This window comes from Schistocerca piceifrons, chromosome X (genome assembly GCF_021461385.2).
Source record: "Schistocerca piceifrons isolate TAMUIC-IGC-003096 chromosome X, iqSchPice1.1, whole genome shotgun sequence".
In the NCBI taxonomy this organism is placed as follows: domain Eukaryota; kingdom Metazoa; phylum Arthropoda; class Insecta; order Orthoptera; family Acrididae; genus Schistocerca; species Schistocerca piceifrons.
The window spans coordinates 919,579,900-919,604,236 of NC_060149.1; the positions used below are offsets into that span (position 1 = coordinate 919,579,900).

The 24,337-nt window shown below is 38.2% G+C and overlaps 1 protein-coding gene across 1 annotated transcript in view; it reads right to left on the reverse strand.

Moving 5' to 3' along the window:
* Nucleotides 1-6,699: 6,699 nt before the first annotated feature.
* Nucleotides 6,700-24,337, reverse strand: part of LOC124722054 — a 70,766-nt gene continuing 53,128 nt past the window's right edge. Inside the window, exons 6-8 of the mRNA XM_047247247.1 lie at nucleotides 22,094-22,255; nucleotides 7,305-7,527; nucleotides 6,700-7,119 (exon numbers count right to left, since the gene is read on the reverse strand). Of these exons, the coding sequence (XP_047103203.1) occupies nucleotides 7,088-7,119; nucleotides 7,305-7,527; nucleotides 22,094-22,255 (417 nt within the window). The 3' untranslated portion in view covers nucleotides 6,700-7,087. The remainder of the gene's footprint in view (nucleotides 7,120-7,304; nucleotides 7,528-22,093; nucleotides 22,256-24,337) is intronic.

Here is a 24,337-nt window from a genome sequence, read left to right on the forward strand (position 1 = left end):
TGAACCGCCCTCGTAGATACATTTGAAAAACAAGTAACAATAATCAGAAAATGTTTTCTCTAAAACAAAACCATTAATAGAAGAAATTATTACAATTAGGTGTCACACATACTTGACAGTGATATGGCACTCTGTCTAAAAGGCAGAGCTCTAATGGTAGCCTATCCCATTCCTGAGAGGGACAGCTGACAGTTCAACTCTCAGATGCATCCATGATATGGTGCATAGGATGCAACTGTGGATACCTTGCAAGCCAGTCCTTGTGATGTCATCTTCAAGAGAAATTTGTTCATCAGAGCAGCTCAGTGCAGAAACGTACCATCGAAAACAAAAAGAGGTACAGATAAAATACACCCCCGAAAAGTTGCACATAGATCACCAGAGAAGATGCAAAGTTTATATGGCCATCGGACATTGCTCCTAGTGACAATGGACTTCTGCCACCACCAAATCTGTGTCTTTCACAATGTTCCTGAACTAGGAGCCACTTCAGCTCTAAATGAAATAAGGTTCCACAAATAATTGTCTTGGAGGTCCTCGAATTTTATTTTGCTCTTAAACCTTTAACTGCTCTGGACATGTTAACGCGTGCGCCTTTGTACCTGTCCCTGTGCTCTGAACATATTTACGTGCGCTACCAGTCCTTCTACATGGTACTCTGAACGTGTCTATGCGTAGACACAGCTTTCTAATATATAACAATAATTTAACCATTTACCCAAAAGACAGTAATGATTTCTATTTTATTCTGGTGTATCACTCTACTTCCATGTATTGGCTAACACAACAAGATTAGGAAAAAATAAATGTTTAACAAAATCACATGTAACGTCGGCACGTTGACAAGTTTGCACTGAGAGAGAGTACTATAATTGTAAGGCTGATTCGTTCCACAGCATAGCAAAAGATTGCAAGTATGATTAATGGGACATGCAAACAACTGAACTAAATTACACTGTAGATTTAACATGCAAAATTTATTTTTTGCTTAAGCAGCAGATGTTAGATGCATTAATGGGATCTTCTCCTGGCAATGTAGAATGACATAGATTGCACGGACATTCCGCCTATGCTCTGGAAGTATTCTTCTACCGCACAGTAAACATTGGCATATCCCAGAACCAAAGCAGTGAAACAAAGCCCTGTTTCTGGCCTGCACCTGCGAGGGAAATGAAGGCATCTCAACAGTGTTCACTACAGCAAACAGCTCCACAAACTTTTCTCCTCATAGCCACAAACGACTGACCCTAGGATTGTTTGTATGTAGACCTTGCAGTCCCATTTATCAATGCTGTGTGGTCAATTATTTTACTCATTTACAAAGTTTCACAATGTCTGCAAATTACAGTTAACAGCAGCAAAGTTGGCAGTCAAGATGTTATCCCGCATTTCTGTCGTAGAAGGCCTCCCAAAGCAAATTTGAGTTGCAGCAGGCAGTTCAGGTACATCATGAAAGATGAGCAGTCTGCACCCCAGAGTGACCAACAGTTCCTGGTAACAGCACCTAGTCTCTGACACACAGGTCTTACTAACAATTAAAGGATTTACTGTTACTAACAATCTTTTCTTCTAAGGAGAAGCAGTTCATAACAATAATTGTCTGCATTTATGTTCCTTTGTTATTATTCAACACTTTTGTCTGGGAAGTTTAAACAGCTGTGACAACCTTGCTGTGCTAAACATGGTTCACACTGACTTACCCAGCCAGTTATAAGACCAGCTATAGTTGAACCAGGACTCCGAACCATGGCAGAACTAAACATTTTTTCATATACTCAAATCATTGCCAGAAGTGAAACAGAAGATAATGACAGAAAAAAATCCCAGAACTGATTGGATTTAACACTGAATCTTCTGACTAGTCAACCAGAAAGTAATGTCCCACATTTTTTCTCCAATGATTATTTATTTCACACACGGAAAATTGTTGTTGTTGTTGTGGTCTTCAGTCCTGAGACTGGTTTGATGCAGCTCTCCATGCTACTCTATCCTGTGCAAGCCTCTTCATCTCCTAGTACCTACACCTACATCCTTCTGAATCTGCTTAGTGTATTCATCTCTTGGTCTCCCTCTACGATTTTTACCCTCCACGCTGCCCTCCAATACTAAATTGGTGATCCCTTGATGCCTCAGAACATGTCCTACCAACCGATCCCTTCTTCTGGTCAAGTTGTGCCACAAACTTCTCTTCTCCCCAATCCTATTCAATATTTCCTCATTAGTTATGTGGTCTACCCATCTAATCTTCAGCATTCTTCTGTAGCACCACATTTCGAAAGCTTCTATTCTCTTCTTGTCCAAACTATTTATCGTCCATGTTTCACATCCATACATGGCTACACTCCATACAAATACTTTCAGAAATGACTTCCTGACACTTAAATCTATACTCGATGTTAACAAATTTCTCTTCTTCAGAAACGATTTCCTTGCCATTGCCATTCTACATTTTATATCCTCTCTACTTCGACCATCATCAGTTATTTTGCTCCCCAAATAGAAAAACTCCTTTACTACTTTAAGTGTCTCATTTCCTAATCTAATTCCCTCAGCATCACCCGACTTAATTCGACTACATTCCATTATCCTCGTTTTGCTTTTGTTGATGTTCATCTTATATCCTCCTTTCAAGACACTGTCCATTCCATTCAACTGCTCTTCCAAGTCCTTTGCTGTCTCTGACAGAATTACAATGTCATCGGCGAACCTCAAAGTTTTTATTTCTTCTCCATGGATTTTAATACCTACTCCAAATTTTTCTTTTGTTTCCTTTACTGCTTGCTCAATATACAGATTGAATAACATCGGGGATAGGCTACAACCCTGTCTCACTCCCTTCCCAACCACTGCTTCCTTTTCATGCCCCTCGACTCTTATAACTGCCATCTGGTTTCTGTACAAATTGTAAATAGCCTGCTGCTCCCTGTATTTTGCCCCTGCCACCTTTAGAGTTTGAAAGAGAGTATTCCAGTCAACATTGTCAAAAGCTTTCTCTAAGTCTACAAATGCTAGAAACGTAAGTTTGCCTTTCCTTAATCTTTCTTCTAAGATAAGTCGTAAGGTCAGTATTGCCTCACGTGTTCCAGTGTTTCTACGGAATCCAAACTGATCTTCCCCGAGGTCGGCTTCTACTAGTTTTTCCATTCGTCTGTAAAGAATTCGTGTAAGTATTTTGCAGCTGTGGCTTATTAAACTGATTGTTCGGTAATTTTCACATCTGTCAACACCTGCTTTCTTTGGGATTGGAATTATTGTATTCTTCTTGAAGTCTGAGGGTATTTCGCCTGTTTCATACATCTTGCTCACCAGATGGTAGAGTTTTGTCAGGACTGGGTCTCCCAAGGCCGTCAGTAGTTCCAATGGAATGTTGTCTACTCCCGGGGCCTTGCTTCGACTCATGTCTTTCAGAGCTCTGCCAAACTCTTCACGCAGTATCGTATCTCCCATTTCATCTTCATCTACATCCTCTTCCATTTCCATAATATTGTCCTCAAGTACATCGCCCTTGTATAGACCCTCTATATACTCCTTCCACCTTTCTGCTTTCCCTTCTTTGCTTAGAACTGGGTTTCCATCTGAGCTCTTGATATTCATACAAGTCGTTCTCTTAACTCCAAAGGTCTCTTTAATTTTCCTGTAGGCAGTATCTATCTTACCCCCAGTGAGATAAGACTCTACATCCTTACATTTGTCCGCTAGCCATCCCTGCTTAGCCATTTTGCACTTCCTATCGATCTCATTTTTGAGACGTTTGTATTCCTTTTTGCCTGGTTCATTTACTGCATTTTTATATTTCTCCTTTCATCAACTAAATTCAATATTTCTTCTGTTACCCAAGGATTTCTACTAGTCCTCGTCTTTTTAACTACTTGATCCTCTGCTGCCTACACTACTTCATCCCTCAAAGCTACCCATTCTTCTTCTACTGTATTTCTTTCCCCCATTCCTGTCAATTGTTCCCTTATGCTCTCCCTGAAACTCTGTACAACCTCTGGTTCTTTCAGTTTATCCAGGTCCCATCTCCTTAAATTCCGACCTTTTTGCAGTTTCTTCAGTTTTAATCTACAGGTCATAACCAATAGATTGTGGTCAGAGCCTACATCTGCCCCTGGAAATGTCTTACAATTTAAAACCTGGTTCCTAAATCTCTGTCTTACCATTATATAATCTATCTGATACCTTTTAGTATCTCCAGGGTTCTTTCATGTATACAACCTTCTTTCATGGTTCTTAAACCAAGTGTTAGCTATGATTATGTTGTGCTCTGTGCAAAATTCTACCAGGCAGCTTCCTCTTTCATTTCTTAGCCCCAATCCATATTCACCTACTACGTTTCCTTCTCTCCCTTTTCCTACACTCGAATTCCAGTCATCCATGACTATTAAATTTTCGTCTCCCTTCACTATCTGAATAATTTCTTATATTTCATCATACATTTCTTCATTTTCTTTGTCATCTGCAGAGCTAGTTGGCATATAAACTTGTACTACTGTAGTAGGTGTGGGCTTCGTATATATCTTGGCCACAATAATGCGTTCACTATGCTGTTTGTAGTAGCTTACCCGCATTCCTATTTTCCTATTCATTATTAAACCTACTCCTGCACTACCCCTATTTGATTTTGTGTTTATAACCCTGTAGTCACCTGACCAGAAGTCTTGTTCCTCCTGCCACCGAACTTCACTGATTCCCAATATATCTAACTTTAACCTATCCATTTCCCTTTTTAAATTTTCTAACCTACCTGCCCGATTAAGGGATCTGACATTCCACGCTCCGATCCGTAGAACGCGAGTTCTCTTTCTCCTGATAACGACATCCTCTTGAGCAGTCCCCGCCCGGAGATCCGAATGGGGGACTATTTTACCTCCGGAATATTTTACCCAAGAGGATGCCATCATCATTTAATCATACAGTAAAGCTGCATGCCCTCAGTAAAAATTACGGCTGTAGTTTCCCCTTGCTTTCAGCCGTTCGCAGTACCAGCACAGCAAGGCCGTTTTGGTTATTGTTACAAGGCCGTTTTGGTTATTGTTACAAGGCCAGATCAGTCAATCATCCAGACTGTTGCCCTTGCAACTACTGAAAAGGGTGCTGCCCCTCTACAGGAAAATTACATACAAAAAATTTTTTTATCTATACATCTTATTTTTCCACGTAATCTTTATTCAGCTTATGGCCTTCATCCAACAAGGTGTGTCCTTTTGGCACCAATCCGTGTTCTGGTCATGTAGCCATTTCTTTACTGCGTGTATCACCTCCTCATCATGCTTTTCTACAATTGCTTTCCTTTAATGGCCCAAACAAGTTGAAGTCTGAGGGAGCTACATCATGGCTGTAGGTGGATGAGATAACGCTGTACAACACTGTTTTGCAACATGTTCATAAGTCCTAAGACCTGTGTAGGGCTCAGTGTTGTTATGTTTTATCAAAATATCCCCTGGTTTCTTACAGCACCAAAGTCACCGTAAACACTTAAGTGCAGTTAATGCGTTCGCATAAGCCTCGGAATTAATGCTTATTATGTCTCTTGGCACATCGGTGAGAATCACACCCTAACCATAATAAAACATAGTTATCATGATCTTACTGGTGGAAGCCGTTGCTTTGAATTTTTTCTTCTATGGAGTGTGAGGGCGACATCGTTCCATCAACTGTGTTTTAGTTTAGCGTTCAAGTTGGTGAACTGAGGTTTCATCACTTGTCACAGTCTGGGACAAGATGACCTCCTCCTCTGCTTCAAAATGTTGCAAAAACTGGGAAAAATGTTTTTTCTGTTAAATATGTGTTCCGCCATAAGATTGCATAGAACCCATCTTGCACACACTTTTCATTATCCAGAGTGTGGATAATTGCAACAATAGTTCCTCTGCTGATTGTCAACAGCAGCACCAACTGCTGAGCCATAATGCATCCATCCTCACGAATGAGAACATCAACACGCTGCAATATGTAAGGTGTAACAGCCACAAATGGTCTCCTCTCTCGAAGCAAATAATTGAGCTACACCAAACTGTCTTCTGATGGCCTCACCCTCTATGACCAATGGTCAACTATATTCCTGTTGACAGTAGATGTTTCATAGATTTCACACAAACATTAGTGAATATTCCCCACAGTTTCTTTTACCATAGTGAGAAATTCAATGATGACATGCTGCTTGTAAAATGCATCACTCACAGATGTCATTTCGAAACACTGGTGAAGCTAAGCTATTTGTTGGAGGAAATATAAGTTTTGCATGCACATTCAGGAAACTTCAAAGAATTCATACTCATTGCTTCACACTCACAATTTGTAGTTGGGGGGAAAAAAGTGGGCCATTACTCTCTGGGGCAACCCTCGTACCTTATTAGGCACAGAAATGTGTAATGCAGTTCACATTCATAAGATGGTATTAAAGAAATGGAAGTACTTACTTTTGAAAACTGAAGCACTCTGTGGAATAGCATCATCCTGAACTATTATTTGAAGGGGTTAAAACATACAGTGAGCACTGTAAGGCAGTTAGCATATGTCATGGTTGAATACAAAATTCTCTGTAATCTAACAACAAAGTAGAAATAAAGGCCACAACGAACTGAAATAAATGAAGCATTTATTAAATATAAAAAAAAGTACAATATGTGGTATAAATTGCGCTTTTTACATAAAACAATACAAATAGCATAAAAACAGCTTTACTTGTCTCGAATCAAACACTTATTACAAAACAGTCAATTACAAAAATCATCATCAAACAATTAACATTAACATAAAATATTCTATATAAAACATAAAAACAATAAAATTTAACAAGAGATAAATTATGAAAACAATAAAATGTTTAAAAATAAATAAGTTATAGTTATTAGAGAATACTGTAGAGGTCCACTGGATCTTTTGTACTGAAAGTAACTTACATTCAACAGATTTTTCACTAAAATCATTCCACTTTAAGTCTTATTTCTATTTCATTAGACAAATGACTACCATTCATGTATTGAAAATGAAATTTATATTTTGCTTTAATAACTTAAGACAGTGGTTCATCTGATGACCATTTTGATGGTTCACCACAATAGTGAAAAAACTTCAATTCACTCTCTCATTTTTTCTTTCCAAGAGATGTATTTCGATCTGCACAACAAAAAGAAAGATGAGATGATGACTCTTCAAATAACAGCAAAGAAATATATTGAGAGGATAGCAAATTACAAAAGAGGAAATAACAATATAAATTCAATCTTTGTAGTACATTGTAACAAAAAGAACACACTCCTCAGCTTTGTTGTCAGGTAGATCCTTATCATTGTTAAACATACCTTTATCAATTATCCCCAGGAAGTGATTAACCAATTCCAGTCTTTCTGCATTCAGCTGTTTGCAAATTTTGCATAGCTGGCATATCTTTTCACCCCCTTTAATAGCTTGTGTGTTAAAAATTCTTACATCGTCCAGAATTTCACATAAGATATTGTGATGTGCTTGCCACTGACGAAACATGGCTGTGTTATTCATCTCAATTTCCTTAAGATCAAATGCCATCTGAAAAATCATAAAAAATATTTTTGATTATTTCCTTCATTTTGAGGTAGGTGCCATGACAGCAGATTATTTCAGTTATAAGAGGTAGTCAAATGAAAATTAGACAGATGGAAAAGTACATAAACTGTTTATTATTTCAAAGATAATTGCCATAACTGTTAATACATCTATCCCACTGAGACACAAGAAGGTCAACACATTCTGAAAAAACTATTTGTGGTTGTCTACAGAACCATAAATGCGCCCTGGCATGCACTTCTTCCTACCTACGAAACAAATTGGCAGCCACAAATGTCTTCTTTTGGGATCCAAAAATAATGGAAACAGCATGTGGAGAGATCAAGACTGTATGGAGGACATGTAAGAACTTCCCAGTGGAGCTTCTGTAGTGGATCCACCTGTTGCCAAGATTGTTTCAACTACCCTTCTATCTGTGAGAACATGCAAGCAGTGTGCTTTTGCCATACCATCTTGCCCATAGCATACCACTGTTTGTAATCAAAGAGTGAATTAGCAATAAACAATTAAATATTCACTGTCTGCTGATGGCATTCATTTATACTTCAATTAAGTCACATTAACATTCCTGCACAAACATTATTCCTGCCTACATTCACTCTTTGATTAACAATGTGACATTGAAAAATGACATGAAAGGAAGGAAACAAAGTTTTCAAGTAATACTGACAAATTTTGTTATAAATCATGTCAATATATTGTCCAGAACTAATTAACATCAACTTTTCATAACATTTCTCAACTGATCTAAGTGGAAAAGAAAAACTTTGCCCTTTCTAACTGTAGTACATACACATAAGCAGTGAGCAGTTAACACATTGCGGTATCTTTGTAGCTCATATAAAACATGTAGCTTCAGTTCACCATACCATTAGTCTCAATGCTTGATGGACTCGTGGAGCAAGCAATTACAACATAGGTTTAACCTCAAAACAACCTTGCATCTGAGGCAATTACATAACTGAGATGAATTAATACAGTAAACATATCAAACTGACATCTCCATTCACCAGTGTGCAATATTTTCTTCTTCTTCTTCTTCAAGGAGTAGACTTATAGTCTGTTCCGTCCTCATAAAAGTCACCTTTTCCTTGGTCTTCCTGTACCTCTATTTCCTGTAGGTCCGTTGTCTGTTACATGTCGGACTACTCTTTCTGTCCCCATTCTTGGTGGAGCAACATTTTACCGCAGTTAACTGCTTACTGTGCATACTAGCCATCGACTACACTGCACCAGTGTCTAGCTACGACTAACTGCTAGTGACTGCAAATCACTTCACGCATTGGTGCAATATTTTACTGCACTTAACTGCTAACTGTGCATACTAGTCACAAACTACACCGTACCAATGTCTAGCTATGACCTACTACTAGTGACTGCAAATCACTTTATGCATTGCATGATAAGGCAAGAAAAAGGTGCCAACCTATAAGTCATAGTACATCGCCTACTTTTGTGGTTGAAGACCATGCTCATATATTTTTGGAGAATTGTTCCCTCAGGAGGAGATCAGTCATTTACAAACATTCATAATGAAAATAATTTGATGTAAAAGTTAGTTTCAATAAGGCAAATTATTTGGTACATATTGCACTATTACGGAACATTTTTTCAAAACTCGATAAACGCAACAGATACAGTTTTTCATAAAATGAGTCTCTGTTTTCTGCTAGATAGATATGCTGGAGCATTTGTATTTTCATATGACTACTAGATCTCACTTACATTAATACAGCATTGTACTGAAATATATTAAAATTTAACTTTTATAACAGTATATCAAGGTGTGATTTTTCCAGCTTTTTTTCAAAAATCAATAAATGCTTACAATTACTGTTGGTATCAGTTATCCTGCCTTCTTTAATTCTGTCTATTTTTTCCCCACAGCTAATTTTTTATGTGCTGCAGTGGTTATTAAATGCCTGCATTGTTGTATCTTACAAAGCATTTTTTTTTTAATTTATGGCCTTTGACTTTATTGAGAATACAAACAATAATAATAGAAATACAGTGGCACAATACAATAATCGCAGTGATAACTGTTACAAATGTGTAGCTTATATTATTATCATCATCAAAACTACATGAAATAAGAAATGAACACTACAAAAAGTATTGCACGTTACAATCACACTGTTGTTGTCCAGTTTCTCCCTTTTACATGTATACATTATTCGTTTACAACATCTTCGTAAAACTCTTTTGTATCATCTGGAATATTAAAATACTTTAACAAGGGACAAGCATCTTTATTCTTTTCTTTGCATACCATATTCTATTTTGGTAAAAGTGTAGATGTTACTACTGTCAGTGGCACGGGCCTAGGGGCGGCACCTTAAGGGGGCGGCATTTTTTTGCTCTGTAATCATTTTAACCTCTTATGTTTTAAAATAACTGTGCTTACAAAAGACAAAAAATTTTAATATTGTTAAGCAACTTGCTAGTTTGAATAAGTCTTTAGAACGAAATTCAACAATACGAGCTCGGAATTCTACATGTTACTTGGTGACTGAATGGAAATTTAACATTGGGTTTCTGTCTGGTATCATCTTCATGATTGTTCAAAATATTTTGAAGTAAGCTGTCAGGACGGTAATCTACAATACAGTGTTTGAAATGTTATCATTCCAAGAATGTTGTCGGCTTCTATTTAACTCTACCATATTTCCCCTGTGGAAATACCGGGACCCCTGAAAAGCTGTGATAACTAATAGGCAGTTTCTTACATGTGTGGACCTCAGTATGAAAAACCCGACTCTACTTAAATTTCTTGTAGAAATTACGGGGCAGTATCAAGTCAACCCTCCATTACTGTAATTAATGTGAAAGCTCTGTGGTTTTCAATATCTGAGCTTTGATTTAATGGCACCCGTTTCACAAAACATGTTGATACTGGTAATGTTTTACATTTTGAAATGCATGTTTATAAAAAAGAACATAAGCAGAATATCTGATAATGTGTGAAACACACTTCACAACAGTTCAAAAATTTTATTTGTTTACTTACTTAGTTACTTTTTTGGTGAAAAAAGAAGAAGAAACCAACTTTTGTTTGTCTCATTTATTGTGCTGCAGCCTGCACGATATCAAAGTTCCCACTCTGTGCAATCTAACAGCACGTGGCATTGCAAATTTTATATTAAACTTTTTAACTAAGCTTTTTTTCTTCGAGGAAAGGTTATTTTTATTTTATGTTGGAACAAAAGGTGCATTTGCATGTAGACATAACAGCAGTGTTCACACAAATGACAACACACCACATCAACTGCCAACAAGACTACTTAAACTTTGTAGTCTGCCTTCTCTGCCCACAGAAACCGCTAAAATGTTATAAGAATACGTGAGATAAGAGTCGATCCAGCACACCTCACTGCAAGAAATTGCAAACATTTGCTTTTTAAATTAGAAAGACAGTGTCAAGAATATTCAGAACATATTTGCGCCCCAGCTAAAAATTCTGGTGACGCATGAAACAGAAGCCAAAACAGGGACTGTCCCGTTTTCTTTACGAGACAAATTCCAGCTGGCAGGTGTGCTTCTACTGTTCACTGATAACAGAGAAACAGGCGACAATGAAATTAAATTATTTTGCATTATTGTTCTTTCATAGTACAGCTACATCGAGTAATCCGAGTTGGTCAGTTCATCGTTCCATGTTTAAAGGAAAAATATTTGTGCTTGTGTGCTGTGTTTAAAGTAAAAAGCTTTGTGCTCAAATGTGCGGTTTAGTATGATTGGAACTGGATACAGTAATTCTTTCTTTCTTTTCTTTTACAAATTTTTTCTTTTGTTTTGACTGTTGGTTGACAATTTTTTATGTGCCTTAACATGAATAACAGTGAAAGAAGCAAACGTGCTAAATTAAGTGGGGTGGCATTTCAGAAATTATCAAAAGAAAGGTGAGAACGAGAAGATAATGTTCTAAAAATGCTTGGCAGAGTAGCTACATTTTTCACAAAAAATGTCGGTAGTTCCACTTCGAGTTCAAGTAGTGCGGATGATATTTCTGTCACTGCAGCTGTTATAAAAGAAGTAAATACAGATGAAACAAAAGTGAAAAATGAAGAAAAATTGTTCCCGATTTCAAGTTTCACGAAAAACTAAGCATCGAGTCAGATATTACAAAAGGAAATAACCTCATTAGTGATGATCCTGCAGAATGGTGTGTCAATGAATCATCAATCAACATTCTCTTACAATGTGGCATTAATCAAAATTGTAACTGTGATTTTTCTAATTCAAGAAGATCAATAGGTGATCAAATCAGATATTTGAACAAAAATGTATTTTACCACAAACTTTTAAATGGTGAATCAACTTTGCATCGTTTTCTAGTATACTCCTGTAGCACCGGTGCTGTTTTTTGTGTACCATGTAAATTGTTCGGAGGTAAGGCCGCTATTGCTACTAATGGTATTACAAATTGGAAAAATATTACTAATATTTTATCTCATCATGAGAATTCACTTGAACATAAAATTCTGAGTTATCACTGTTAACAAGAAAAAAAAGTCACTTGGAACAACAGATACTCACTTAGATTCATATGTTGAGACAGAAAAAATGTACTGGCGCAGTGTGTTGAAAAGGGTGTTTGCACTAGTGAAGATGCTAAAAAGTCATGGACATGTTGAAGGATTCCATTCATTACATAATGGTCAATTTATGATGTCTCTTGAACTTATAGCCAAGTTTGATCCTTTTCTCACAGCACATTGAACGATATTGAAATCCAGGGCAGTGACATACAAGTTATCTTTCTTCAACAATCTGTGATGAAATAATAGAGCTTCTTTCTGAATGAATAAAAAGAATTATAAGTGGAATAAAATGGGCCAAATATTTCTCTATAATTGTAGATTCTATTGCAGACATTTCACATACTGATCAATTATCTTTCATCTTAAGATATGTGAATGAGAATGGTGAACCTGTTGAACATTTCCTTCTGTTTTTACCAAACCCGAGACACAAGTCTGAAAACTTAGCTGAGGCCGTACTAAAAGTTCTGTCTACAAATTCCATTGATATTACTGACTGTAGAGGCCAGTCACATAACAACGCAAGCAATGTGTCAGGAACTTACACACGTTTGCAGGCACGCATTAGAGAACAAAATTCGAAAGCACATTATGTGCCTTGTCCAGCACATTCTTTGAATTTAGTCAGCACTAGTGCAGCAAGCTGTTGTCGGGAAGCATGTTCATTTTTCAATGTAGTGCAAATCCTTTATAATTTTTTCCTCTGCTCATATAAAACACAGTGTAGACACAGCGCTGGGATAAACTTCTTTCTTTCACGAAACCAGTAAGCAAAATGGTAAAAAGTTTATCAAAAACACGTTGATCAGCAGGAGAGGGAGCGTGTGTAAGTCTATATGAAAACTGGGAGGGCATTATCAATGCCCTCACACATATTGCCAATAATACGTTTGAAAAACCATTTGTGCGAAATGTGGCTTCAGCTTTATTGAATCAACTCAGCAGACTGGAAACAGTATTCATGACGACGGTTTGGAAGGACATACTCCAGAGATTTAATAGTGTAAATCTGAAATTGCAAAGTGTAAATACTGATACTGAAGTAGAGCATGAATTATATGAATCACTTGCAGGATTTATCGCATCTGTTTGTGGCATGTTGGACTATTATGAAAATAAATCCATGGAGATTGTGACTGATATAGACTATGAATGCACCTATAAAAGATCACAAAAACACAAACTTCATGATGACGAAGAAGCGGACTCTGAAGTTTTTCTGACTGGAAGGGGAAAGTTTAAATTTGAAACATTTCTCCCAGTACTCAAAAACTCTTACGCCGAATTAGTGAGGAGGAAGGAAAGCTATAGAACACTGTTGGACTCCTCCACACTTTTCAGTAACCTTAAGAACAGTTCACACGACAATATTGCTGAACGTGCAGCAAAACTCCAAGTGTCATACGACACAGATTTAGAGCTTTCCTTCCCTAGTGAATGTGTACATTTCGCAGAACTTTTGAAATCTTCTGAGATTAGCGATATACCTGTCCAAATGATTAAATTTTTACGAAAAGAGGGGTTGTATTCCGTGTTTCCGAATGTTGACATTGTTCTTAGAATATTTCTATGTATGGCACTTACTAATTGTTGAGCAGAATGCTTGTTTTCGGCTCTTAAAAGACTGAAATCATACCTACGTTCTACATCGTCTGAGGAGACATTGAACATCTTGTCCATTCTTCATATCAAAGCCGACCTCCTAACTGATAACCATCTGAACTCTGAAGATATGATCAACGAGTTTTTTGCCGTCAAAGCCAGACGCAATCTTTGGTGTGCCTGAGGGTGCAAAATTGTTAAATCTGCCACTGAGTCCTGTTGGATGGTGTGGTTGCTTTCATCCCAGGATGTCAACTTATACTGAATCTCCAGAGTATGTATCACTGACACATGGTGGATCTCCGTGCATTTTTTTTTTTTTTAATATCATCCTTAATGGCAATAGTTACTTCCTTATGAACCCTTCCTATTGAGTTGCCTCCTTTCCTTTCCTTTGGAAACCACCGTCCTTCATGGAATCTGCTTGCCTTTGACATACCACTTATTTATTGGAAAGTGGCAGCAGAAAGAGACACTATTTCATCATTCCTTTTCTAATAGCACTTAACTGTCACTGTTTTCTTCCTTGTTGCATTCTGGGCGTCCATAACTCTGCGCCGAGGTGAAGAAATAGTAAGAAATTTGAACAGAAATTTATCTTGATCTATTTTATTTAATGATGTCATGGGTTGATGAAGTTGGTAAATGACTTCATAGCAGAGATCAGTAGCTCTGCATTTTTTAATTCATTTAGCTTTAGAAGGAGAAACCTCAAATCCATGATTGCATTTAATGATAATTTCTTTTATACACTTCTTGCTTTTCATTTCAGGTTGACGTAAGCTTTTCTTGAATTTGGATTTTCTTCCCTTGGAACATTCTTTGATCTGTATGGCGTTTCCAGAATCACAAGAATCATCATCCATTCTACTTCCACTTGCGAAACTTCTTTGTAGACGTACATCTGAGTGTCAAGTGAATATTTGTACAAAACTAAACTACAGGTGTGACACCGACACTGTGGTCTGGTTGCAACCCTACTCCCACCAGTAAACATTGTTACGGCGGCAAGTAACAATGCTCACAGCAACCACTATACTCCATTATAGTTAACTGCTTGATGCAACAAGAGACTGGAGACAATAGGGAGTAATTATATTGCATTTGTTGACTTTTGCTGTAACTGTAGGTATGCATATATCATGTTTTAATAAAACTTTGTGATATGGAGTGTCCATACATGCAGCAGTAGTCAACTTTTGCTAAAACTTGGTTCAGGGGTTGATGTAAAAGGCCAACAATATGCCATTACCATGTCTAACTCAATTTTGAAATTTTCTGCATATATCGGGTTTTGAAAAAATGCTCCTCAATTATCAATAGTTTCATAGTAGTAGTACACAAAGACTTATCAATATTAAATTATGAACGTATAATCAAAATTTTGTGTTATTATGTCATAATTTTTTTTTAAAAAACCTTATGGGACTTAACTGCTAAGGTTATCAGTCCCTAAGCTCACACACTACTTAACCTAAAGTATCCTAAGGACAAACACACACACCCATGCCCGAGGGAGGACTCGAACCTCCGCTGGGATCAGCCGCACAGTCCATGACTGCAGTGCCTAAGACCGCTCGGCTAATCCCGCGCGGCTCATAATATTTCACAAGTTCAGCAAATCACCTACCAGTTCAGTGCAGGACAACTGATAATCAGCAAAATTATCCACAACCACCACCTCATTATCTGGTTCAAAACCCATCCCAGCATACATCAGACAGCACAGAAATTAGCATGGACACCTACCAGCAATACTGGAGGTTTAAATTATGGAAAAAGGCTGCATGGATTGATAAGTCACAAGACCAGTTAATTCCATGTTAGAAGTACAATGGTGTGCAAAATTGAAGGACGAAACTAACTTTCACACGATGAGTCACCGTCAAGAACACAGTTCGATGAAATTTGGACAATACATAGAAAAATTTCCTACAGTATACCGCAGAAGGTAACTGAAAGAAATATACAATGAGACAAATAGAAATGGCACTTTTATTAAAGACAAAAATTGCAATGAATTCACTGCAATTTATGATGGTCCCCTGGACATTACAAAAGGTGATGGTGGTGGTGGTTAGTGTTTAACGTCCCGTCGACAATGAGGTCATTAGAGACGGAGCACAAGCTTGGGTTAGGGAAGGATGGGGAAGGAAATTGGCCGTGCCCTTTCAAAGGAACCATCCCAGCATTTGCCTGAAACGAGTTAGGGAAATCACGGAAAACCTAAATCAGGATGGCCGGAGACGGGATTGAATCGTCGCCCTCCCGAATGCGAGTCCAGTGTGCTAACCACTGCGCCACCTCGCTCGGTATAACAAAAGGTGAGAAAGGGTTCTTAATAGGATGTGTGATCACCACAGGCATAATTGCATGCTCTCATGCTGGCCACAAGGATAATAAGGAGTTCTTGTGGTAGGACATTCCCTTCCTCTACCAACACACTTTACAACTACTAGATGGTCTTTGGTGCATGTGGACATGCTGTAATACATCTCTGCACTGTATCCCACATATGCTCAATGGGATTTAAGTGGAGAGAATGGGCAGGCCAGTCCATTTGCTAAATATCCTCTTGTTCCAAGAGCTCCTCCACATGCACATCGTTATCTGTAAAAATGAAGTCAGGGCCAAATGCACCCTCAAAGAGATGGACATGGGGAAGGAGTACATTGCCACAATAAGGTTCACTGGGCAGTGTACTCTGTTCAAAGGTCAGGATGTCAGTGCGCCCACGCAACATTAAGGGCACCCCCCACCATAAAACCTGGACCACCAAAATGATAATTTTCGACAATGTTCCTGGCTTCATTACGCATTCCTACCTCTCACCATGTGAGGGTACATCCAGAGTCACTATTCAGATTGAATCAACTCTCACCTGAGAGGAGCATGCAACCCCACTCCCTGTTGGACTACTCCCTATGCTCACGGCACCACTGCAAACAGTGTCACCAGTGTGTGGGTCTCATTGGATCACATTGTACTGATTGTCTGGCGAAGAGATCATCTCCGTGTAGTTACTTTGTCACTGTGGAGCATGATATTGCATGCCTTGCAGTCCTGTTAAATGTAGTTCCAACTGCATCCACTCTCTGGTCTGGGTCCCTTCTTGCAGCAGTCATCTGCTACTGTAGCAGACCGTGACTGACCACTACTTCTCCTTTTGGACAGTAGTGCCCACGATTCGGAATGCTACCCACGAACAAAAACAATGCTATGAGCAATACCAAACTCCTCGGCCACTCTTGTCATACTTTATTCTTATTCTTCTCCCTCTCCCCTGATGATTTTTCCCCGTGTGAAATGATCAAAACATTGTTTCCTGTATATGTTGTAATGAAGAACACCAGCACAGTATACCATAACTGCTCACTGATTGACACACACTATCTTTTCCCGTTCCTTCAACTGCCTCCTGTTACAGAGCCAACCCCATTCAGCATTACAGTTGCGCTGACATGCCATGTGACACCAAACTTTCTGTACATGACTGGGAGACCTATGGCTACTTCCTCCTGCACTTTCATTCATTTCTCCCAAGTATTTAATATGTTATGTTACTTTATCTACCTCATCCTTAAGTTCTGCAGAGCAGGGTTCGTTGTAAGCCATATGATGCAATGCGCCCAACTTGCCAATAGGGCATCACACCGACCGGTGATGGAGGTTTCTTGTGTAGAAGACATTTATACGGCATGAAATGAGGTACCCTGATATTTATACAATTGGTTTACAGTGGTAAATAGTGCAGGAACATACTGTTCCATCAAGGGTCACTGGGTCACTACAGCACCCCACGGCCAATCAGTACTTTCAGTACAATGCACCTAGCTACCCAGTTCATTACTTGCAAATTTTTTCAGTACAGTAAACACAGTAGATATGAGGATGCTTGGCACTCCAAATATTCTAACGTTGATCCTGTTGAGCACATCTGATATACTGTTATATGCTCCTTGGACCCAGCTTAGCCAAATCTTGAGCTGGAGACAGGCTAAATGATCATGGGTCAATATGGCTCCTCAACACTTCTAGTGTCCTTTGGAACCAATGCCACGAAATGTTTCACCCCTCATCTGAGCAAAAGGGGATTTTACAAATTTCCATATAAGTATGGCTAATTCAACTACTTGTGAATATAAGACCACTGTAAAAATAATTGGCGATCCTGATTGGCTGGAAAAACACATCAGGAACTAATGATAGGTTGGGCACATACAAGGACAATAAAATGGTCTAGATCTGGTAGCAGGCAGTCACACAACCCTCCATGCCAACACAGGTCTCTGCAGCGAAGTGGTGCATATGTACTAGTCGATTGTTGGCGTCAGCACAATACACTAGATCAAAGCTACAGAATGGCAGAAAGGAGCTATCCCATTTGGAACTGCCAACGACAACACTGCGTACGAAGCTGTCCGATTTGTTGGTGTATTGACACGGACTATTCAACTCGTATACAAGAGGTGGCATGCCACTCGCAGATGAGTATCTCGGCGTAAGAATGGCTCAAATGGCTCTGAGCACTATGGGACTTAACGGCGTAAAAATGGTAGTCTCAAAAAGATCCTAGTCAACAAAAACCCGAGACAACTGTCACACCTTACCACAGATAACTGGTTTCAAACCCAACAGGAATTGCTGCTCTATGTGAATGCAGGTCCACCTCGATCAGTTTACAAGTGAACACTGATAAGAGAACTGTATGCAACAGAAGAGACACGTAAAGCTGCATATCTTCAACAGGTCAAACAGTATAGAAACTATGCAGTAGTTGACTGAAAGCACGATTTGCAGTATCTCCAAGAATAAGAAACCAGACAATAATGGGAAAAGCAGCATGCTGACCGTATGCCCCTCCACAGTGCATTCAATGGCGCCATCGGCAGAGAATGGCGAGACAGTTAGTGGGTCGCACTTGCGCCATCTAGGGCCAGAACGCAGAACTTTATCTTTACCTTTTACCGATAGCATGTATGAAGAAAACTGTCGATACTCTTCCAAGTGGTATTTGGAGCATTATCGAGGCTAAGAACGGTGTTACACGGTATTCGCATAATGTCTCCTGGGGAAGCTAAATTTTTTATCCCGTGTCCTTACTTTGGCACTTCACTCCACTCCAATTCTGTTTTTAACTGCACTGCCCCATACTCTTCAGCTTAGTGTGGTAAGTTTCCATACCAAAAATAAAGATTTAATGTCAATCAACCTGCTGCACCAGTTTTTACTACTACTGTGCAAGACACTGCTACATACAAGCACGGTCTGTGACACAAAATGCAGCAGTTTGTGTATTTCGAAAGAAACAGAATTCACAATGGAGGTGATTTATGGAATGTGGCATTACAACACACTTGAGTAAGCAGAAGTTAACAACACGGCGGTAAGAGATAACTTTTAGTTCGAGCTTCGAGCGGATTTTTTCTGTTTTAGTGACGAATACAATACAGGAGAACAAGAAAAGAAGTATCCCTATACAATGCAGCTTGAGAGGTCATCATATGGATCGCGAGTTTCTGTAACTGCCAAGAGAAGTTGGGCAGTATTGCAGCATATCTGCATCTTGCATAGCCACAGTTTCACAGGGTACATTCTTGTTTTTGACAGGAAGATTATTTTCAATATTATCAGATATTTATGCCCCACTGTAATAATGCTGATACTACTAGAACTACAGATGTGAACATGTCACACAACTTGTGCTTACATGCTGATACCTTTGACATTTGCCAGTTTCAATGTAAATATATAGGCAGATATTGGACATTGACTCTCATATGCATATGCAGATTTTTTTCAGTGAATGAAAAGTGTATTAAGCTTATCCCTACTAAAAGCACTACACATCAAACTAGCCTATAAATTCACTTGCTTTTAGGTCGTGTCCTTTGTTTTTTGTTGGGGGACTTTGTAATTTATTTGTGTATCATCACAATTGTTGTTGTTGTGGTCTTCAGTCCTGAGACTGGTTTGATGCAGCTCTCCATGCTACTCTATCCTGTGCAAGCTTTTTCATCTCCCAGTACCTACTGCAACCTACATCCTTCTGAATCTGCTTAGTGTATTCATCTCTTGGTCTCCCTCTACGATTTTTACCCTCCACGCTGCCCTCCAATACTAAATTGGTGATCCCTTGATGCCTCAGAACATGTCCTACCAACCGATCCCTTCTTCTGGTCAAGTTGTGCCACAAACATCTCTCCTCCCCAATCCTATTCAATACCTCCTCATTAGTTATGTGATCTACCCATCTAATCTTCAGCATTCTTCTGTAGCACCACATTTCGAAAGCTTCTATTCTCTTCTTGTCCAAACTATTTATCGTCCATGTTTCACTTCCATACATGGCTACACTCCATACGAATACTTTCAGAAATGACTTCCTGACACTTAAATCAATACTGGATGTTAACAAATTTCTCTTCTTCAGAAACGCTTTCCTTGCCATTGCCAGCCTACATTTTATATCCTCTCTACTTCGACCATCATCAGTTATTTTGCTCCCCAAATAGCAAAACTCCTTTACTACTTTAAGTGCCTCATTTCCTAATCTAATTCCCTCAGCATCACCCGACTTAATTAGACTACATTCCATTATCCTTGTTTTGCTTTTGTTGATGTTCATCTTATATCCTCCTTTCAAGACACTGTCCATTCCATTCAACTGCTCTTCCAAGTCCTTTGCTGTCTCTGACAGAATTACAATGTCATCGGCGAACCTCAAAGTTTTTATTTCTTCTCCATGGATTTTAATACCTACTCCGAATTTTTCTTTTGTGTCCTTTACTGCTTGCTCAATATACAGATTGAACAACATCGGGGAGAGGCTACAACCTTGTCTTACTCCCTTCCCAACCACTGCTTCCCTTTCATGTCCCTCGACTCTCATCACAATTAATCAGGCAAAATCAATATTATTCTCAACTAACTACTAAACTCAATTATGCACCTACAGATAGCTATTTTGGTATCTTATCCCACACTGTCACTATACATACTGTGTTTCAGATTACTTTTTGCCTGCATGAGTTTTTTTAATCATGTGTGTTAAAATCCCAGACCATTATTCAAACTGTATTTATTTAATAAAAACTGGTAGTCTTTCAATAGTGCTGGTCCAATTCTGTTAGTGTACACGGTTTGTCATGGCTGCTGAAGGCATTTTTCAAGAAATGGGTGGCCCCTACATTTATCATTGTATGTAGTTGTATTATTCCACCAACAGAGTGGATCTTTAGACGTGCTTCCTCAACTTGTTGTTCTACTTCATAGAGTGCTATTGTCTATCAGATAAGTTAATTAGTACTGATATTATTCTAGAGGCAGCAGTGAAATAATTCACAGCCACAGTCTGTGTTCTTCATGCCATACACAACCTAGAAATAGCCACTCATCTGGAAATCCCACATGAAATGTCTCCTGGGGAAGCTAAATTTTTTATCCCGTGTCCTTACTTTGGCACTTCACTCCACTCCAATTCTGTTTTTAACTGCACTGCCCCATACTCTTCAGCTTAGTGTGGTAAGTTTCCATACCAAAAATAAAGATTTAATGTCAATCAACCTGCTGCACCAGTTTTTACTACTACTGTGCAAGACACTGCTACATACAAGCACGGTCTGTGACACAAAATGCAGCAGTTTGTGTATTTCGAAAGAAACAGAATTCACAATGGAGGTGATTTATGGAATGTGGCATTACAACACACTTGAGTAAGCAGAAGTTAACAACAATATTGATTTTCCTAAATTGATATCATTTTATGCTACACGTGACAAAACATTACTGAAACAACCTTCTGAATTAAAAATAACTGACCAAACATAATCTGAAATTCAGTTTTGTTAACAGAGAAAGCAAAGAAATAACAGCATACTTCAGAATACCTTATTTATTTCAGTTTTAACAGGTGCCCAAAGTGTACTAGTGCATTTCTGTAAAATATTTTGCAGTCTGCCCTCATGACAGCTGCAGTTAACTTTGCAATTGCTACATCCCAGCCATAGATATAACAGATATAGCAAGTTAATTCCTTGTGAACTATGTCGCATGGCACCATCTGTCAAAACTGTATACATTAGCTGCTCATGTCATCCTACATAAAGTAAAAAGATGCACCTGTATACCCACTGAACTTTTTTGATTGAGGCGAAGTATGATTACCTTTTACCAGACCTTGGCAAGAAGTTTTCTAACAGCTTTCCATAGACAACTGTTTATACTCCCTTCTTTGGAACTCTTCTCAACAATATTGATTTTCCTAAATTGATATCATTTTATGCTACACATGACAAAACATTACTGAAACAACCTTCTGAATTAAAAATAACTGACCAAACATAATCTGAAATTCAGTTTTGTTAACAGAGAAAGCAAAGAAATAACAGCATACTTCAGAATACCTTATTTATTTCAGTTTTAACAGGTGCCCAAAGTGTACTAGTGCATTTCTGTAAAATATTTTGCAGTCTGCGACACTCATCTTCATATCCGCTCAGATCAAGTTTAATGCGAGCAAAAGTTGAAAGTGTTCTTTTCACTTTTTCTTCCAACTGAGCACGTTCCTGGAAAATCAGAAACTTTAGTTAACAAGTGTTTTATATTGTGGTACAGTATTATGTAACAGCTAGCATACAAAAACTACGCAGTAACATCAAGTTAAAAATAAATGGTTTAAGATTATTTTCTCCATGATTCTGCAAGATATCTTTAAAAAATAAGGGCTGTTTATTTATATTACAATTCTGGCAGTTCCAAACAAAGATCCATAGACGTTCTCAATCTGATTCAATAGTCCTTTGACTGTGGGTGATAGCAAACAACAATAGCTTCAAAAATTGTTGCCAGCATCAGTTGTGTGTGAGCAAAAGGATCTCAAGCTACTCAGGTTAGCCTGGGGTTGTGCCTAGTGCATGGATCTATGGTAATGAGTGAAGGAAACTTAAGATTATGGTGACTTTTAAAGCAGCTGTACAAATGTACATGACTAAGACAGGAGTGGCTCACTCAATAACCAGACTGGTGAAATAGTGCAACAAATAGATCAAAAACTGCAATCTGATTCTCAATTAGTCCTCCAACACATTAATTTCCTGATGTTGGACACATCACTCCCTACAAAATTGTCACAGAAAAGCTCAGATACTGCAAATTGTGTTCAAGGTGGGTAACAAAATGCTTACAGAGCACAATGAACATCAAGACGATGACTGTTCCTGAAATACAATCAACAAGTTCGGATGATTTGTTTTCCCACGTAGTTACAGGTGATGAGTCGATAATATTTTAAACAAACCTGCAGTCAAAGAACAGTCACTGCAGTGTTTCATTTAAATTTGCCAAATCAAATATATATGTGAGTATCTTGTCGAAGGCAAAAAGTGATTACAACCATTGCTTGGGATGAAAAGCATATTTTTTTGGTAATTTCATGGAACATCAGTCAACAATTACAGGTGTTAGTAAGAACAAAAAGCAAGTCCAAGTTGCAAATTTTTTTCTTTTTATTCATTTGGTGACTAGTTTCGCGCTGAATCCATTTTCAAATCATAATATTTGTATGCACTGTAAATGTTCAATGCACATTTCTGACATCTCTAGAAATGCCACATTCGATTACATTATGATGATTTGAAAATGGGTCTCAGCCCAAAACTAATCATCAAATGAATAAAAATAAAAAAATTGCAACCTGGAGTAGCTTTTCGTTCTACTGATTAATAGAAGTTGCTGACCCAAGCTACTCCAGCATGCTGGAAGTTCATAGTCAGCTTGGAGAGTTAAAGGGCGAAAGACGGCATTCATTCAATTTCTCAGTGCAAGCAGCAAAAGTATGCGTTTATTTTCAATGTAAATCCTTTGCCGATTGGTAGTAGATTCTGACTTCTCTTTGCATGTGTCATTCACAAATGAAGACAATCGCACAGGATATCCTGCAATGCACAGATCTGGTGAAGAAAATGGGGATGTGTCACATCCACATGTCTACCATTAATGATTCTCCATCAGCAAATGGGTGGATATGGTACACAATTACACATACAACACCATGCAGATTTGAAAAAGTGCATATACAGGGTGTAAATTTTAAGTTGACAAACCAGAATAACTCGGAAAATAAGCTTCACATGAAAAAATGTGTAGAATCCAAAGTTGATTATTTTCGAGGGGGACATCTGCTGCTCCTAAAATTTGCCTGCCACCCCAGCCCCCTGGGGATGAGCAGAAGGCAACTTTAAAATTTCAAATGGGAACCCCATTGTTTATTGCACAATCAGATTCTACATTAAAAAACTACGTACATTTTGTCTTTTATTTGTTTTGATTCTTGGTAGTTGACACTGTAATTCAAGAGAATCCATGTTCTCATTTTTGTGTGGAAAATGGTTACTGATAAATAAAAAATACTTATTTACTTCGTAAATTTTGATTTGCTAAACTAAAACTCTCCCTCTCACCTTGTAGGGTGGGGTTTGAGAGAGAGGAATTAGAGTTTTACAAATGTTGACCCAAATATTAATTTTTTCCGCAGATTCGGATAAGTTTCATTTGTTTCATGGTCATGAGGCCACACAACTTTTACTTACCAAACAAATCATCTGACTAGCTAACAAACTAAGCAAACATCCTACTTACTAACGAGTGAA